This window comes from Dromiciops gliroides, chromosome 4, assembly GCF_019393635.1.
Source record: "Dromiciops gliroides isolate mDroGli1 chromosome 4, mDroGli1.pri, whole genome shotgun sequence".
NCBI lineage: Eukaryota > Metazoa > Chordata > Mammalia > Microbiotheria > Microbiotheriidae > Dromiciops > Dromiciops gliroides.
This window is the reverse complement of record NC_057864.1, coordinates 122,635,570-122,655,576: the sequence shown is the minus strand read 5'-3', so window position 1 is coordinate 122,655,576 and position 20,007 is coordinate 122,635,570. Positions and strand designations below refer to the sequence as shown.

The window sequence follows — 20,007 nt, the reverse complement described above, 5'->3', positions numbered from 1 at the left end:
CTGGGCAAGTCACTTAACCCCAATTGCCTCACCCCCCCCCCAAAAAAAGTCAAACATGAAGTAAAGAAACATTTACCTTTTGCAGACTGGTGGGATTCAGCTGAGTTTTATCTATTATTTTTACTGCAACCTGAAAAATAAAATTGTGCAATTCTTTAAGAGACTACTAATTTTTCCTTTTTTCCCCAATGATACAAATATTTATTATTATGTACCTAACTTCAAGAAGAAGACTATACCTGTTTATTTTCCTTGTCCAGGTCAGTAGTTCTTATATTGTGGACCCCTGGGTTATCTATGTTATTACAAAAGAGTCTAGGAATTCATATGTGCAGCAAACATTTTGATCTTTATCACAAAAATATGTAAAATTAAGATATTTATTAAACATTTACTAAGTGTCAGGCATTATAAAAATGAAATAGTCCCTATCTTCAAGGAGTTCACACAGGCTAAATTCACTAAATAACATGTTTTACACAGAATAAACAAACAATGCCTTACATTTGTTAGTATTTTTAAATTCATAGATAAATTATATACATATAAATTCATTTAAGAGCATTATTAATGATAAATTATATAAAATATATATATAAATTCATTTAAGAATATTACTAATGAATGTTTTGTCATCACATTGTTTTTTAATCAACCAATGGATACTAACAGTATAATTACTATTGTATGGAGGAATGCAAACTATTTTACTTTAGAAAGGGATTCTCGGGGCAGCTAGGTGGCGCAGTGGATAAAGCACCGGCCCTGGAGTCAGGAGTACCTGAGTTCAAATCCGGCCTCAGACACTTAACACTTACTAGCTGTGTGACCCTGGGCAAGTCACTTAACCCCAATTGCCTTACTGAAAAAAAAGAAAAGAAAGGGATTCTCACATATGAAAAAATTGAAAACCATTAAACTAGGTACAAAATTGCTTTTGTCCATTAAGATCTAATAACTTAGTTTTTAAATGAATACAATTAAGATTTGTCTATTCCTCACCCATAATGTATTTGGAAACAAAGAAATCTGGCACTTGGTTTTTAATTTTCTGTCTTCTGGATGAAAACCATTCTGAATCTCAATGCTTGATCATGTTCTTGGTAACTAACAATTATTTTTATGATTATAAATTTTCAATAGGATCCTGAATATTAATCCAATAAGATTACTTTTTGGAATGACAGGCTTATTTATAATGGCATGATTACATATTAGGACTGATAAAATTATTAAGATGGAAAGCATGATGATAAAACAGGCAAAGAGAAAAACAAAAATAAACCTTTTTTATAAGTGAGGTTTTTACAATGTTATAAAGACATCTTCAAAATATTGTGATTTGTGTGTGTGTGTGTGTGTGTGTTTAATTTAACCCTTACATATGTGGAATAAAGTTTATATCCCAGATTTTTATAATTTCAAAAGAAATATTGGACCTAATTATATTAAATAGGAAAATATATACTCACTTTTAACAAAGACTGGCTAGCAGTCTCTAACAGAGATTAAAGAAGTGGGTTTATTCAGCACTTAAACTGAAATCTGCTGCTTAAGCAAGAGCTAATGGATGGAAATTACCCAGGGTGTTCTGTCCAAAAAGGCAGGAGAAATCACTGTTAACTTCGACTTTAAGCAACAAAAATAGACAAAAACTGGGGTAAAGTCTAACAACAGTTTCAGTAACAAGAGCCAGGGAGTGATAAGGAAGACCCAGACAGCAGAATAGTATATAAGTAGATATGAAACAAGAGAACGTTCCCCCTCTTCCCCACTCACAACTGAAAGGTCAACTTTTAAAGAGCCATTATAGTTCTTTGTAGATAATATACTATTCACATAATTAAGAATGGACTATTCTGTAGATTTCATATTTTACCCCCAAATAAGAAAGCTTTTTAAAGAGATTTTTAAAGGTTTGTGGAAATATATTAGTCTTAAAATTAAAACTTACCTCTCTACCTGTAAGAACATGTCTTGCCAATTTCACTTTGGCAAAATTTCCCTTCCCTATTGTTTTCAGCAAACGATAATTTCCATGTGAGGCTGTCATCTGTAGCAGACGTAATGGAATTTCTACATCGTGTAATGTTTTGTCGACTACTTGATTTGGTAGGCTGGATGTGTGGTTCAGTGTATCCATCAACAGATGTATGCTACGAAAGAAAGTTATACGATTTTATGTTAATCATTTAATGACATTTTTTTATTTAAAAGATATGACACTACTCCTGCAGGCCCAGCTTTGCCCACACTTAAGACTTTATTTCTTGTCTTGGGCACGCGGCATATAAGGAATACTTATGTTAAGAGGTCATGGACATAGTATCAAGATCATTTTTGTTTCTGGTCCTCCTGACTGATATTCAAATTATGTCATACACATATTCTGACCCCAAACATTGTTCCTCCCTGGGTTCCTGGCTCGTTATTCCATGTTCTCCTGTCTAAATTCTGCACCCAGGTCCCTGTAGCTTTGTTCCTCAGGTAATCAGCCTGGTAGCCTGATCTCTCCTGCTTGATCACACTAGCCTGTAAGGCCTTTAGCTACCTATCCCATTCCTTCCTCCTTGTATTCATCTCTAAGACCTTTAGATCTGCACTGTTAACTACTGGCTCCTTCTGTCCTCCTTTGCTCATCCCCTACACGATGAAAAGAAGGCACCTCAATGGCCATCTTGCCAAAGACCTTTATTTTATAGATGAGGAAACTGAGGCCCAGGAAGGCAAAGTGACTTATCTATGATCACAAAGGTTATGAAGCATCAGAATCTGAACCCAGGTTCTCTGATTTCAGAGTTGCTGCATCTTTCCATGGTATCCTGCTGATCTGCGAGCAGTACTGGTGTTCCCATCCCTATGATAGCAGATCTCTTTTCTGGTCCACCCTAGATACTTCTAATAACCTTTCATTATAATTGTAGTCTGGGCTGACCTATTCTGTTGCTAATGAAGTCCTGGAACAGAGAACTTTCACTGTATCATTAGTGATACAATACTATACTATATATATACACCATATATCTGGGCAATGAGGTAAAAACTTATAAAGTACATTATTTGGCAAATTCAAGAATAGAGGTTCTTAATCTGGGGTACATAGAACCCCAAGGCATCTGTGGATAGAAGGGGTTCATGAACCTGAATGGGAAAAACACATCTTAATTTTCACTAATTTTCAATGAAATTTATCCTGTCCTTCAATTATTTTAAAAAAAGTATTCTGCAAAGGACTTCCTATTCTTCACTGGAACACCACTAGCATCTATGACACATACACACAAAAAGATTAAGAACTCGTGTTCTAAACAGAACATCCATATTTTAGATGAAATATGCTATACCTTCTGGTCCTCTACAACTGAAGTGAATAAAAAAGCAGCAGAATAGGAAGTAGAATCAGAGTTGTAAGAGACCTCAGAAATCATCAGTTCTTTTTGGGGGGGGAGGCGGGGCAATGAGGGTTAAGTGACTTGCCTAGGGTCACACAGCTAGTGTCAAGTGTCTGAGGCCGAATTTGAACTCAGGTCCTCCTGAATACAGGGCTGGTGCTTTACCCACTGCACCACTTAGCTGACCCATTCATCAATTCTTTTTACCCAGAGCACGAGTCCTAAGTCATAGGAATTTCTTCATAATGAGGAAGAAAGCACTTATACTTACAAGGCCCTCATATTATCTACCTCAACCTCAAACTAGAAATTAAGAACATTTGCTCTTCTTCGGTCAAATATATCACTTACAGTGACTTAAAAAGTCACATAAGTTTTTGACTCAACAATATAGTTTATTTGGGATGGGTAATTAGAATTTATCAAGGGTAACTAAATGCTTTCCTAATAGAGCTTTACTGGTGGTAGGTTATCAACTCCCTATCAGTCATTTTTGTACTGTTATTTCCAGTACAAGGTCACTATCCTTGTCTGGGAAAACAAGCATTTCTAACTTTCCTCTTTCACTAAACTAGACAATTTTTCTTCATTCTAGCTTATTTCTTTCCTCTACACCAGTCACCTGTTTTTTATATGATACAGTATGACACAATGAACATTATTCCTAACAGAAAAGGGTTCTAATTAGAACATGAAGGCTCCACACAATTTCATCAGAGTTTTAAAATAAGATATTCTCCTGATTATAATTCATTAGTATCATAAGAAGTAATGAATTTTAAAAAGTAGTGACGGATCTGGGGTTAGATGACCTAGGTTCAAATCTTGCCTCTGACATTTAGCTACCTGTCTAACTATGGAAAACTCACTGAAGTGCTCTTGGCCTTCAGTTTCTTCATCTATAAAACGAAAGGGTTGGGCTAGGAAGCCTATAAGGTCTTTTTCAGCTCTACATCTATCATTCTGATCTCTAAAATCATGGGCCGGACTTTTTTGGTTAACCTCATCACTCAACTTAAACTGCTCTCCCCAAATAGCCATGACCTCTTAATTGTTAAACAGGATCATTTTTTCTGAGTATTAATTGTTCTCATCCTCTCTGCTGCACTGATATTGATGACTCTAGTCTCTCCCTCAATCTTCTCTCTGAGTTTTCAAGACCTTATTACTCTTAGTTTGCTTCCTACTTTCTGACTGCTCCATCTCAGTATCCTTTGCTGGCTCAGTATCTACTACAGGTGCCTCCTTGGGGATATTCTCCAAGGCTCTGTCCCGGGCCCTCTTCTCTTTTACTTCTATATTCTCTTGGCAATCCTATCAATGCAGAGGACTCAAAGATCTATATATCCAGGAGCAGTCTCCCCTAAACTTCAGTCCCAGATCACCACTTGCTGATTGGACATTTCAAATGAGGAATTCTGAAGACATATTAAACTTAATATGTCTGAAACTGAAGTCTTGACCTGATCCCTCAAACGCTCCCCTCCTCCAAACTTCCCGCTCTGTCAAATTGGCCACCATCCTCCCAGTGTATCAGGTTCCAAGACAGTGTTGTCCTGGGCTCCTCGCTCTTCATCACTACACAAAGCTAGTCAATTACCAAACTCTTGCCATTTCTACCTTCATAACCTCTCTTGTTTCCAACTCCTTCCTTTCACCACCCAGCTACCACCTTGGTTCAGGCCCTTATGACCCTTCACCTAGATTATTGCAACAGCCTCCTAACTGGTCTCCTTGCCTCTAGTCTCTTCTTCCTTCCAGCCTATCCAACACATTGCTGCCAAAATAATTTTCCTTATGTGCATTATCTGACCATGTTTCTCTCCTACTCAACCAACTTTAGTGGCTTCTTATTGCCTCTAAGATAAATTATAAACTCCTGTTTCAGCTTCTAAAGCTTTCAATGGTCTGGACTCAACCTATCTGTCCAGCATCACTGGACATCACCTCCTGCGTTCTACAATCTGCCCACAGTGACCTCTTGTCTTCCAACTGACAATATTCTGTTTCCCATATCTGTGCCTCTGCATTGGCTAGTCCCCATACCTGGACTTTCCTCTTGCCTCCGCCTCATCAGATATTTTTCTTCCTTTCAGATGCAGCTCAAGCACCACTTTCCGCATGAAGCTTTCCTGGTCCCCCAAAACTGCCAGTGCTCTCCATCACAAAACACCTTATGTTTAACTACTTTGTATGTTATATTTATACTACACATCTTCTAGATGTGTTTGTTGTGGGGATGTAAGTTGATTGTGAGTAGGGATTATTTCATTCTTTGTAACTGCATCTCTAACACTTAGTACAGTACCAGGCACATAAAAGAAACTTAATAAATACTTCTAGAACAACTGATTGTTTCTCAGTTATTACCCCATCCACCTCTGACAGTGGTGCTAGACTTTTCCCCCCCAATATATTTTTTAAATCTTTTTGTTATCCTCAGCTTCCCACAGTAGCCTCTGAGTTTAGTTCTCCTAACATTTTGTTTTTTACAAGACTGTGTCATGATCTTATATCCATCACCTGGTACCTGTCTTTGTTTTCAATCTTCTTTACCTATGGTTGTAAAATCTAAATTGGTTGTAAAGTTTTCTGACCCTCTACATTGGTCTTTTCAGAAAACTTGTTTTTCTTCCTTATTGGAATTATTTCCTTTTGTGTCATCAGAATTTTATTCTTGAGAAACATTTCCCTTCCTTCCCTCCCCTCTCAGGTTACTTTCCCTGTCTACTTATTCTTTTCTCAAAACCAGCCTTGAGACTATGTCAGCCTAAGTCCAGCTTTCCTACTGTTTATCACAAAAAATTGTATAGTGATCACGTCTATCTCTCTGAAATGTTTCCCTTATTTCCAACCTAGCAACCAGTTCTTCCCTGTTATTGAGAAGCAAATCCAATAACGAATTTCCTTTATTTTGGTTCCTCTACCTTTTGAAAGATGAAATTATTAATAAGGCAAGCAGTTATTAGCTCTTCTGGTTTGGGCAGAGAAAGAATTCTAGTTGATTTGTAGATAACTGAAGTCACTCATTACAATTACATTATGCCTCTGTGCTAGGCCTATAATCTATTTCCCAAACTTCTCATATATCAGGTAGGTCAAAAGTCACAGATATTTAATAAGTCCTTTATTTTTTGTTTTTAATTTACAATACCATGACATCATATATAGTGTATATATATATATACACACATATATATAAAATGAATTTATATTACATGTGAATAATCAATCTTGTAAATGGTAAAAATAAAGAAAAAATAATTTTCGTAAAGTTACTAAAACATCAGACCCCTTAGTGACTTTTGGTCCACCCTGTCTTTTCTCTTTCTGTCCAACTAGATAATGTAATATATTCCAGTGACAGGATCTCTTCTGTCCCTCCCACCACTGATTTTCACCCACATGTTATCTACAATACTTCCTCCTTCTGGTTCTTGGATGTCTCCACATCAGTAGATCACAATAGAGAACGCTGCTCTACTCCCCAGCTGCTTCTGAGTAAATTCTGCTCTGTCAGAGCTCTATTTCAGTTTCCTCCCACCAAATCTCAGTGCTTCCTATGAAGTTGTATTTGGCTCCCTATGTTAGTACTTTTTAGTTCCTCCTGCTTGTTGCCTGAGCATCTGTATATAGACATTTGAGGCCATGGGCTTTACTACTGACTCTTTTCTTGGCTTTTTGTCCCCAATTTCTAAGTATTTCAACAGCTATTCTTCCTTCATTACAACTGTTATTTATGATAGCTAGTTTGATGAATAAACACAGGAAGCTTTCTCTCACATCCTTTGGATGAGAGGTTTCATGTTTAATTAATTTTTGTTTCAGATGTCCCAAAAGGATCCTGTGCTACATTTACTCTTTTATCACTCTTCTCCCCTCTCCCCTTCTACTCCAGTGAACTGAATACCCAAGTGAAGTCACTGTATTAGGTGCTAGGGACACAAAAGGGTTAAATCTCTGCCCCAAAGAAAGCTTTCAGTCTAGCTGGGGAGAGAAGTCAGACAAGAACACGAATGAATGAATGAGCATGTACAGGGTGGGCCAAAAGTCACAATGGGGTCTGATGTTAAAGTAACTTTTTGAAAATTATTTTTAAAATTTTTTGCCATTTACAAGATTTGATTTTTCACATGTAATATAAACTCATTTCCTATAAACACTGTATAAGATGCTATGGTATTATAAGTTAAAAACAAAAATCAAAATTATTAAATATTCGTGACTTTTGGCCCACCCTGTATTAAGTGTCTATTATCTGCCAGACCTCAGAAGCTAACCAGTCCAACCCCTCATTTTACAGAAAATGAATCATAGGTTAAATCAATTTCCTAGGGTCAAACAGATTATAAGTGTCAGAGGTAAGATTTGAACCCAAGTCTTCCTTGACTCCAAATCCAGAAATGTAAAACCAGCAAGATATATTCAGTTAGGTGAGCTTTCATTTACTCAATCCATTAATCAGGATTGCTCAGCTTCAAGGAATGTGCCAAAGTTTCCATTTAAATTTATTTGTGTGTTTGTTTTGGGAGGGAAAGAAACCTGACCTGTAACTTACTATAGAAATTTCTTCAACCAATGCAGTTCTTCACCAGCTTAACAATCTATAGTCTTACAGATTTGCCTGGGTACAGATCAAGTGACTTGCCCAGGGTAACACATTTGGACCTAGGCCTTCTGGACTATGAAACCCAACTCTCTTTCCTCTGTATATATAGATTACTTATATAAACTTATATTTAATATATACTTATATTTAATGTACACTGAGATATAGATAGACAGATAATGAATACCAGTAGCACTTTCAAATAAATCATACATACAATAACTGATATGTCACTTTTTCTTTCATATGAAAATAAAGTGACCTTTCCCTTGCTCCTACTCTTTTACCTAAAATAAAAAGGCATGTTTCCTACAGCTTTGGGGGGTGGGTAAAAAGGGTTAAGTGACTTATTCAAGGTCACACAGCTGGTAAGTCTCAGGTGTCTGAGGCTGGATTTGAACTCAGGTACTCCTGAATCCAGAGCCAGTGCTTTATCCACTGCACCACCTACCTGCCCGGCCTACAGCTTACAATGTCTCTTATTAGTTACATATATTTTGGCTTTCCTGATTTTATTAGGAAATAATTTTGTGCGTTTATATTGCCTTGTGCTCAATAGCGACCTAAGTCTAATTTTTGTTTTTTCAGCATTTACTTTTGATTTCCACCCTGTAATGAATTTAGTGAACTTAGTGATATCATCAGAAAAAAATAACACCACCACCATCTACACAAAGTGGTCCTTAAATGAAAGTCAATGCACAGGGGACCTGGGTTATAATGGATAGTGTTGGACTTGGGAGTCAGGTAGACCTAGATACAAATCTTACCTCTGAAATGTATTCCCTAGCAAGTCACTTCACCTTTGTCAACCTGGTTTTCATCTGTAAAATGGGAATGACACCTGTAGCACTTCAGAGGCTTATGTCTGAATGAGATAATTATGTAAAGTACTTAGCAAACCTTAAAGCACTATATAAATGTCAGATGTTAACTGACAGTAGCTTGTTGTGTTAGCTTGACCAAGAAAGTAACTAAACTTTAGAGTCTTCATCTATAAAACAGATGTTTAACTAGAATATCTCATTCCATTTCTGGATAGCTCTAAGTGTTAGGCAGGTTTTCCTTATATCATATGTAAATCTTCTTTTTCTCTAACTTTAATCCATTATGCACCACCTTCTGAACCAATCAGAATAAATCTAATCTTCCCCAACATCAAATACTTGAAGATTTCTATTATTTCCCCTTCAGGTAAATCTTCCCTAGGATATGAGCTTTCCCTTAAATCAATCCTTTTAAGCCAGGTTCCATAGACTTTTCACCATCCTGGTGGCAACTCTTCTGGACATGTTCCAGCTCATTTATTTCTTCCTTAAAATGTGGTGCCAAGAAAGGATGGAGAGAGGGAAGGGAAGAAACATTTACTTAGCATCTACTTTGTGCCAGATGAGACAGCTGGGTGGCTAGATGGATGAGTTCTGTGCCTGGAGTCAGGAAGACCTGAGTTCAAATCCAGCCTCAGACACTTACAAGCTGTGTGACCCTGGACAAGTAACTTAACCTCTGTTTGCCTTAATCTCCTGGAGAAGAACATGGCAAACCACTTCAGTATCTTTGCCAAAAAACAAACACCTCCTCCCCAAAAAAACACCCCACCCACAGACATTTTATGGGTATGCTATGGTCCATGGGGTCATGAAGAGTCAGACATGACTAAACAACAAATATTATCTCATTTGATTCAAGAAAATTATTTAATACTACAGAACTGCTATTCAGTTTTTTACTTAGGGCAGAATAATATTCTTCATTCTGTATATTATGCTTTTCCTAAATGCAGTTCAAGATTTAATTTTTTTTTGTCATGTCATGCTGACTGTGCCTATCTGAAAATGTGAATCACTTAAGGGAAAATGAAAAGGCACAGAGTGCCTGTAAGAAACCAAACCCTCCTTTTCCCTTTTATTATTGAAGGTACCACCATCCTCCCAGTCACAAAGGCTCAGCACCATTCTCAATTCCTCATTCACATTTGCTCTACATATATCCAAAGTGTCGCCAAGTCCTGTCATTTTTATCTTTATGATATCTCACATAGATACCAGCCAGATTCAAGCCCTCATTACTTCAAATCTACTTCATCCTCCTGCAGTCAAACCTATCTTCCACTCAGCTACCAAAAGGAATCTCCTAAAGCACAGGTCTGACCATGTATGTCACTGTCCTACTCAAACCCCAGTGGCTCCCTATTACATTAAGAATGAAATATGTTCTTTGTGTTTTAAAGCCCTTCTCAATTTGGCCCTTTTTTATCCTTCTAGCCTCCTCACACTTTATTCCTCCTTCCTCCATCTATTCTACAATCCAGTGACATGGATCTTCTTGTTCCTGGCACCAAAAACTCCATCTCCACCCTATTCCTGTCTTTTCATTGGCTATGCCACATGCCCAGAATGCTCTCTCCCTCTCTGCCTCTGTAGTCCCTGTTTTCCTTCAATACTCAGTTCAAATCCTACCTTCTGAAGCAGGTCTTTCCCCTCCTCTCCACTGCTAGTGCCTTCCCACTGAAATCTGCCCTAAAATTATTTATCAATTTATCTTAAACATATCTTATATGCCCATAATTATTTATATATATTTTTTCTCCTATTAGAATATAAACTCCTTAAAGACAAGGACCATGTTTTTGCCTTTCTTTGTATCTCCAGTTCCTAGGAGAGTGACTGGACATAGTAGTAAATATTTAATAAGTGATAACTTACCAACTGTCTCCATTCACAAACCTATAGGTGAATGATCATTTGTAATTGGTATTCGAGAAAGGATTCTTGTTTTGGACAGGACAGTAGCATGCTGCAAGGGAAAGCATGCTAGATTTGGAATCTAAAGACCTGTGTTTGCATCCCAAACCTGACACTATCTTATCTGTGTATACCTGGGCAAGTCAGTTCTATCTGGCCTTCCCTTTTCTTGCTTACAAAATGAAGGAATAGGACCGTAACCAGTTCTAAATCTGTGACAGAACTAAAGAAACTGAGAATCCTCCCAGATCTAAAAGCAAATGATTCTAAAAAGTATATGGAGGGGCAGCTAGGTGGCGCAGTGGATAGAGCACCGGCCCTGGAGTCAGGAGTACCTGGGTTCAAATCCGGTCTCAGACACTTAACACTTACTAGCTGTGTGACCCTGGGCAAGTCACTTAACCCCCATTGCCCCGCCAAAAAAAAAAAAAAGTATATGGAATATTTTCTGTTACCAATTCCCATATTATTTTTCCACCAGAATTTTAATGTTGTAGAACAGAGGTTGCCTAGAAGTAGATGAACTCATTGGGGAAATTAAGTGAAAAGCTTAATGGTTTTTAAAAAAGAATCTAAAGCTTTATTGCTACCAAACATTATCTCTTGTATTAAGCTAAAGAAAATATAAAGTAGCCTAGATATAACAATTTTAAACACATTCTAGAAATTCCATTCTCATTTTTTTCTTTTGCCATTTTATACTTGACAAGGATGCTTTAAAAATCATAAATCAACAAGTAAATAAGCAAAATGAAGAATGAAATTCTGAATAAAATAATTCCAAACTCTTTACAATTTTATTTTTAATCATATTAACTTTACCAATGTAACTTTCTTACTTTCCAGTGTTCTAACTTATAAAATTTGTTTTCTATCCTTAAAAAAGTCACTTCTTATATTCTTCTAATTCTGCTTTCTTCACTACAAATAAATTCATGTACGTAATTTCATCTTTTCTACTTGCAGTGTCATTTTTATAACATCATATATTATATTAACATAAAACAATAAGTCAAGGTTTTATGATTTTGTCAGTATGGGCGAAATGATGTCTATTGAAATCGACTTCATTAATCAGTCACATTCAGCTAACCATTGGACATACACATGGTTTCCAGTTTGTGACTACTACAAAAAGGGATAAGACCTGTGATTTTACTGGTATAATGGTGGTGTTTGTCCTTCCCTGAAGAGGACCAGTGACATCAGGAAGGGGATGTCTTGACTTGCAAGTGAATTGGATTTAAGTGAGGCAGGGTGTAAGGGTAGAACTCTATTGAAAGAATCAATTAAAACATCCCTATCCCATTTAAAGTAAGTGATAAGATACCCTAATACCTTAACAAAGTAAGAATAAGTTTTGATTGAACCAAATTATTCAAAGGCATTCCAATTAAGTCTGAAAAAATATTTCTCTGATAAGCCTATGAAGATACTGGAGGTGACCAATGCACAGGAAATGTGCAGTGGACTGGCTGTATAACATGGTCATGCCCAATAAGGATTGTATAAAATCAAGGAATGTGTTCAGAATCAGGGAGAAGCAGTCTAGTGAGCAGCTGGTGGTAGAGAAGAAAAAGAGGTACCTCTGAGAAGAAATGACTTGAAGGGACTAGGGGGAAGTGTCTGGTTTCAGCCTTAGCCTCTTTCCCTATCCCCACACTGCCTCACACACACACCCTGGCCAAAAGAGGACTTTGTGAGCTTCAAAGGGTCAGGAGAATTTTTGACCACCCATTTCTCTATCATTATCTTAGAACTGTCCTCTGGAACACCAGCAGCTGGCAGCTATGTCTGCACTGGGAATTCAGAATAGATTAGATATGATGAAGGACAGAAGATTCAGGGCTTCACCAGAAGCCTAACAGAAATATGACATCATAGCTAAAGGAGACTTCATGCTCCCACAAAGGGAGCAAAAGCTTACAGCAATCAAAAACTACATGTGCTCTCTACACTTCAATCAGTCAATAAACATTTACTAAGTGCCTCCTTTGTGCCAAGCACTATGCTAAGCAGCTCCATATATACTGATGGAAGAATGTGTCACTGACTTGTGGGAAAAACAGGTGCTCTTATCAATTAGATTGTAAGATCCTTGAGGGCTGGGACTATCTTTTGCCTCTTTGTATTCCCAGCACTTAGCATAGAGCCTAGAACACAGGAGAAGCTTAATAAATGTTTAATGATTGATTGGTTATACTCTTTCTAAAATCTAATTAAGTAAACTGATAGTCATGGCAAGAAACATACCAGTGGGGGCTCATTATATAGTATTAGAAAGATATCCCTCCCCCTCCCCCACCTACTCTGGGCTACTTTAGAGCCCTGTGGGGATATAATAACCATGCTCTGTGGACCTAATTCATCAGTGACTGTGGAAATTGGGTCACAGGAAACTTCCTCTACTAACACATCACCAACTTCTTTGTAGCCATCTTAGACAGTTGTCTAGAACACTAACAGGTCAAGTCACTTGCTCAGGATCACACAACCAGTATGGATAAGAAGTAGACTTGAATCCAGGTCTTTCTGGCTTTGATGATGGCTCTTTATCCACTATGCCCCACTGTCCCTATTATATTACTAATAAAGCAACAAATTTTGTTGGTACACAAAGGCCTTTTTCTCTTTTTTAAGATGAGCCTGGAGATGTATTCCTAGTAATACAATGCATCCATAACATCTTAATCACATTCATTTGAATGCTTTCCAATTTGTCAGTGTTTTCTAAAATGTGATTCCCCAGAAACTTTTTGGAGAAGACGTGAAATCATGCAACAAAAGTTAATGGAGGGGGCAGCTAGATGGCGCAGTGGATAGAACACCGGCCCTGGAGTCAGGAGTACCTGAGTTCAAGTCCAGCCTCAGACACTTAACACTTACTAGCTGTGTGACCCTGGGCAAGTTACTTAACCCCAATTGCCTCACTTAAAAAAAAAAAAAAGTTAATGGAAATAACTGGGAATATTTAATCTGGAAAAGAGAAGAAAGGGAGTGTGATACCTTCCAAGTATTTGAAGAACTGTCACAGAGAAGAACTATACTTGTCATTCCCAAAGGGTAACAATAATCATATTTTCTCTAGGAACCAATGGGTAGAAATTGCAGAAAGGTAATCACCTTTTAAGCTTCGTGTACAGAAAAGTTTCTTAAAAACTAGCATTGTCCAAAACTATAGTGAACTGCCTCAAGAAGTAGTGCTCCACCATTCCTTAAGATCTTCAAGTACAGTGAGGCAGCTTGGTGGCTGGCCCTGGAATCAGGAGGACCTGAGTTCAAATCCAACCTCAGATACTTACTAGCTGTGTGACACCCCCCCCCCCAAATCTTCTGGTATAATCTTCAAGATAATCATTTGTCAGGGATGTTATAGAGTGCACTTTTGGGACTGGGTTGAAGTAACATTTCTAATTCTCCAGTCTTCCATAATCTACTTGAATCCTATCTCATGAGGCAGTGTATCTCATTTATGAACAGCTCTCATTGTTGGAAACTTTTTCCTTACTCTGAGCTGCAATCTATCTCCCATTAACTTCTACCCACTGACCCTAGTTTTCCTCTCTGGGGCCAAGCAGAGTAAGACTAATGACACTTCCACATATGAGCCTTTTAGATATTTCAAAGCAGCTATCATGTTGCTTCCTAAAACTTTTCTCCAGATGAACATACACCACATTACTAGAAGTGTTCTTTATATGAAACAGTCCCTGATAATCTCTTCTAGACAAAGACCCGACTTAATGCCCCTATCAAAACAACATGCCCAGAAACAGACAAAAACAAAAAAATCAGGAGGGCTTTTGCCCAGGGCAGAATACAGTGGGGACTACCATGTCCCTTTTTTTGGACAATACATTTTTGATGCACCCCAAGGTTCTCCACATTGAAGAAATCATAGGCATGGACCAAAAAAAGTCATATAAGCTATTATGTTTTGAATATAATTGGATTTATATAACTAAAACCCCCAAGTCTTTTGTTACTGCCTAGTCATGATATAAATTGTATCTTGTTAGATGTAGTTTATTATTCTATCTTTTTTAGATAAATTTTAGACTGTTTCTGTTATCTCATAAAGTAATGATTCTTCTCAATTTCATATTATCCAAAATTTGTCCAGGTTTGCCAACTTTCTCAGATTTAATTAATTTCCCACAACTGAACTTCCAAGATGATTTTCAGGTACTATGAAAGCACTAGTTTTGAAACTTTATTTGATTCAATTAAAAAATTATTAAGTACTTACTATAAGCAAGGGACTGAGGACACAAAGATAGAAAAAAAATTTTGCCCACAGAGAACATACAATCAACTCACATGATATGATGCATAAAAGTATAGAGTTCGGGCAGCTAGGTGGCACAGTGGATAGAGAGCACCAGCCCTGGGGATTCAGGAGTACCTGAGTTCAAATCTGACCTCAAATCCTTGACACTTACTAGCTGTGTGACCCTGGGCAAGTCACTTAACCCCAATTGCAACACCAAAAATAATAAATAAATAAAATATAGCGTTCTAGGTAAAATAAGATTGAGACAGAGGAGAGAGTCTAAGTGCTCTAGGAAAACTGGGGGAAAGAAAGACATTTTTTACTGTATGGGATTATCAGGGAAATTTTCAAAGTAGAAACAGTACCCAAACTGAGGCTTGAAGAGGAAGGGAAGGGTTTCAGTAGGTGGAAATGGGAAAGAAATGAAAAACTGAGCATGAGAGAAGGCCCCTGCATGAATATACAGATAATGCAGGATGAAATAGATAACAAGCATTCAAATGTGGTTGAAACAGAGCATATGTAAAGGAAACAATATGAAAAAATACTAAAAAAGAAAACCAGAATGTAGCCAGATTATAGCAATCCATATTTGCCAGTTTAAGGAATTTGAATATTGTCCTAGAGAGAATGGGAACTACTGAAAAAATGATACTGTGAGCCAGATGTGTGCATAAGGAAAATTATTTTGGCCTGTATAAGACCAAAAGGCCAGTGGAGAGGCTACCAAATAGTCCAAGTAAATTCTGAGGTCTTGGACTAGAGTAGTAGGAGAGTGAATAGGGAAGAGAGGGCGGATACAAGATATGTTAGAGGCAGAATCAATAGGATTTGGCAATTTTTGTAGATCTAGGAATTGAGGGAAATGCAATTAAAAATAATAGAATTGGGGGGCGGCTAGGTGGCACAGTGGATAGAGCACCGGCCCTAGAATCAGGAGTACCTGAGTTCAAATCCAGCCTCAGACACTTAACACTTACTAGCTGTGTGACCCTGGGCAAGTCACTTAACCCCAATTGCCTCACAAAAAACCCCCCAAAAAACAAAAATAATAAAATTGGGGGAGGCTAGGTGGCACAGTGGATAAAGCACCAGCCCTGGATTTAGGAGGACCTGAGTTCAAATCCAGTCTCAGATACCTGACACTAGCTGTGTGACCCTGGGCAAGTCACTTAACCCTCACTGCCCCCCCAAAAAAAAAGTTATGAAGAAAGGCAAGTTTACAAGGGAAGACAAGTAATTCAGTTTTAGAGATAGTGAGCTTCAAGTGTCAGTGAATCACCTAGATATAGCTCTCCAGCTACCAGTTGGAGATATGTGACTGAACCTCAAGGGTGAGATTAGGATATACAGATTTGGTAATCATCTTCATAAAGATAATAATGAAATAATATAGTACCAATACAAAGTATTATGTACCATACTCTCCAATGCTCCTTGACTCCTATAAAATCTCTTAGAATTAGATATGCCCTATTTATAAGAAAATAGCTTGCTATCACAATGACCTAGTCAATAAATAGTCATAAAGATTTTAAGTTTCAAAATTTCATTTGACATTATATGAAAGTGACCTGCAAAAAATTTTATAGCCTATGTTATTGGTTGTATACCTCAAGTTTAACACTATTGTTGACTTTCTACAAACTAGGAGATAGGACAACACAAAATTTAAGATATTTAATTATTATCATGATTATACATAAATGAAATAAAGTGAATAGTAAATAGCAAATAGTGAACAGGTAAGTTTATTTGAAAAACACAGAAAATCACTGAGGCCCCAGGATTATTAGAAATAATAGAATCATGGAGTATTGGAGCTGGAAAAGAACTAAGAGATCAAGTCATTTTTCTACACAGAATGTTAGATGCCCTTTTTGAAGAGAAAGAAATTAGATGGCTGAGCTTTCTCTCTGAAACATCTCAGATTGTACATCAGTTCCTCAAAAAACACTTCACTATGCTCAAACAGTATAATTAGTACTATACTTGCTCCTATGCTTGAAGGATTTCTGATTTAGCTGTAGGTACAGCTTTCACTGATTCATATCACAACCCTTTAGTGCTATAGCTAAAGATCTTCATGAGTGGCTGTAGCCAAGAAAAGTTCATGACATAGGTAGCCAACTTCTGGTGCTGAGCCTCTCCAAACTTAGCTAAATTGATCTTTGGACCATACTAAAAGCCTCTCTTCTCCACTGGACTCCACACACACAGACCTTTATAAGCCCAGGCTCACCTCTATGTTGTGATGAGGCATTAAAATAGAATTGTTGTGAAGAATCAGTGCCATAGCTCAGGTAGAATCATGGGATGAATATATTCTTATGAGTTGGCCTGGGATCCTAATAATTTATATTATTTGAAATTCAGAACATATTTTTTATCTAGAAAAAAACACCTTACAATAGAATTAGTTTTAAATTAGGAACTGCCTACATAATGAAATACCCCAACTAATGAATGTATTAGGAATAGATTTTCTTTTAACTCCATATAATTACTATCAAATATCTTCCCCGTGCAAATTCATTACATGATTTCATGGAAAAAACACCAAGATTAAATAAGACATTACCCCTGTCCTTAAGGGGCTTCAAATCATGTTTATGTCTTCACTGTAGAAGTAGTATAGGAAAAATTCTAGAGTACAATGTCAGTGGTGACGGTCTCCAAGAATACATGATATCTCTGGTTAAAAAAAAAATGAAGCCTCTAAAAACTGGCCTCAGCTAGCTGGGAGAAAAATCTTATTCTTAAGAACTACACAGCTTTATAGCATGGAATTTGGGGGGTGGAGAGGCTCACTTATAGGGGCAGGGAGTCAGTATCTTGGAATGTAGCACTGTCACTATGGGATAACACTATAGGATATTATTTCTTTAAACATTTATTAAATACATATAATGTGCTGTGTAATAATGTTCTTTGTTAATAAAGATATTATTGTATAAAGGGCAGTACAAATAATAAGGATGGTCAACATAAGATAGTCATTAGGGAAGACTTCACAGGGGAGACAGAACTTGAACTGGGTTTGAAAGATGGCAACGGCAAAGAAGGAGGAGGAAGACCTTTCCAGTGAGGGAAGGGAACAGCAATAGCAAAGGTAGTGATGTAATCGTGAAGAGAAAAAAATAGCAAGGAATAACAAAATTCGAATAGTTAAGACGGGCTGTTATAGAGTACCACGAAAGCCAAGCAAAAGGTTGGTCAAGAGCAATGCACTGACGGTTTAGCTTGTGGGAAGGAGATTAGAGGTTTTTTCTTCTCAGTCTACAAAGCAAAACTAAGAGTAACAAACAGGTAGAAGTTTTAGAGCCAAATTTAGGCTTGATGTAAGAAAAAGACAAAAGGCCTAACAATTACTACTGACTAAAAGTGCAGTGGATTTCCGGGAGGTTGGAGAACATGAGCTGCAAAGGTCCGAAGATGACTTGACAAGGATGCTATACAATGAAATTCTTTTTCAGTCACAGATATGATTAAATGGCCAGTGAGCTCCTTTTCCAACTCTGAAATGTTGTGATTTTTCCCTTGTCCCTGCTCTCCTCTAATCTTAGCAGCTGGGCCTCTGTATATCCCACGTGTGATATCTACCTATTCTAGACCCAATACTGACCCTGTGCAGGCAGTTTACCCAGTACTCTCTCAGCACCAAGTCAGTTTTGTTGCTAGTATGCTTTGACCGTGCCAGTATAATCTTTCCCTTAGGATGGAATTCCATGCTTTGTACTGACTGGTATCTGGTTGGGGATCCTAGCTGCCTTAACTATTGACTGAGTCTCCCAAAATGCAGGTGATGCTGGATTTCATGGCCAGTAACCTCTAGGCCACATAAATAAAAAGCAGCCTCTTCCCTTACAAAGCAACAATCTTGGTCAACCTATGCTTGAGGCCAGAGTCATTGATGATTTTGAAAATATTGAATCACACAAATGATGTTCCTCTACTTCCTGTTAAGGATGGCTGCTTTCAACCTTACTCCTTTTTATACATTCTACTGCACTCACCTGGAATACTATCCTCTGACTCTCAGATTACATTTCCCTTCATGGATCAGCTTAGGTGCTACATCTTCCATGGAGTTTGCTCTGATGTATTGTCTCTCATCCTCAACCAGTGAGTGTTCTCCCCCTTCTGAAATTATGTACTGACTTTATATATTTTGCATTTATAAATCTTGATAAATAATAGCATGTCCACCCTCTCCCTGCAGTAGAATGTAAACTACTTTAGGTCAAAGACTATTTCAGAGTATTTTTCTTTGTATACCCAGTGCCTAGCATACACAGGAGAAGTTTAACGAATGCATTTTACACTGAACTGAATGCATAATTCTTGAGCTTCTTTATCCTGAAACAAGGTCTTTTGGGTTAGGGATCACACCTACCATTTCACTGATAAAAAACAGGGGTTGGCAAACTACAGCACAGGGGCCAAATCAACTCAATGCCCATTTTTGAATAGCACATGAACTAAGAATGGTTATACATTTTTAAAGTTTTATTGGAATACAGACATGCTTATCTATTTAGTATTGTCTGTGGCTGCTTTTATACTACAATGGCAAGGTTGAACAGTTGTGACAGAGATTGTATGTGGCACTCTCATCACTCTGTACTGCTGCTAGGTTCACTGCAAATTGCAGTGATGCAATTATAACTCAACAGCATAGGGTGTCATGTATTGCTGGGCCACAATTTTTTTTTTACTAGTACATGCCTATCGCATCAAAAAAAGAAAAGAGAAAAAAGTCTTATTACAACTTTGTCAGTTCAGGGCCAAGACTGAAATTTTTCTGAAAGAGAAAGAAACAACTTCAACTACTATTACTGAATGACTCTGAAAATTAGCTTTTGTTGCAGACTTGATGGTTCTTAATGAATTCAACCTAAGATTAAAAGGCAAAACAGTGCTTATGTGTGAAACATACTGTGGTAAAAGTCAATTTGACAACAACTAATGTTTGAATTACGAGTGATG

The 20,007-nt window shown here is 37.4% G+C and overlaps 1 protein-coding gene across 1 annotated transcript in view; it reads right to left on the bottom strand.

Annotated features, from left to right (window-relative positions):
- Positions 1-20,007, bottom strand: part of MARK1 (microtubule affinity regulating kinase 1) — a 143,795-nt gene that overhangs the window by 84,069 nt on the left and 39,719 nt on the right. Inside the window, 3 exon segments of the mRNA XM_044003527.1 lie at positions 77-130; positions 1,955-2,044; positions 2,046-2,156. Coding sequence (XP_043859462.1) covers positions 77-130; positions 1,955-2,044; positions 2,046-2,156 — 255 coding nt within the window.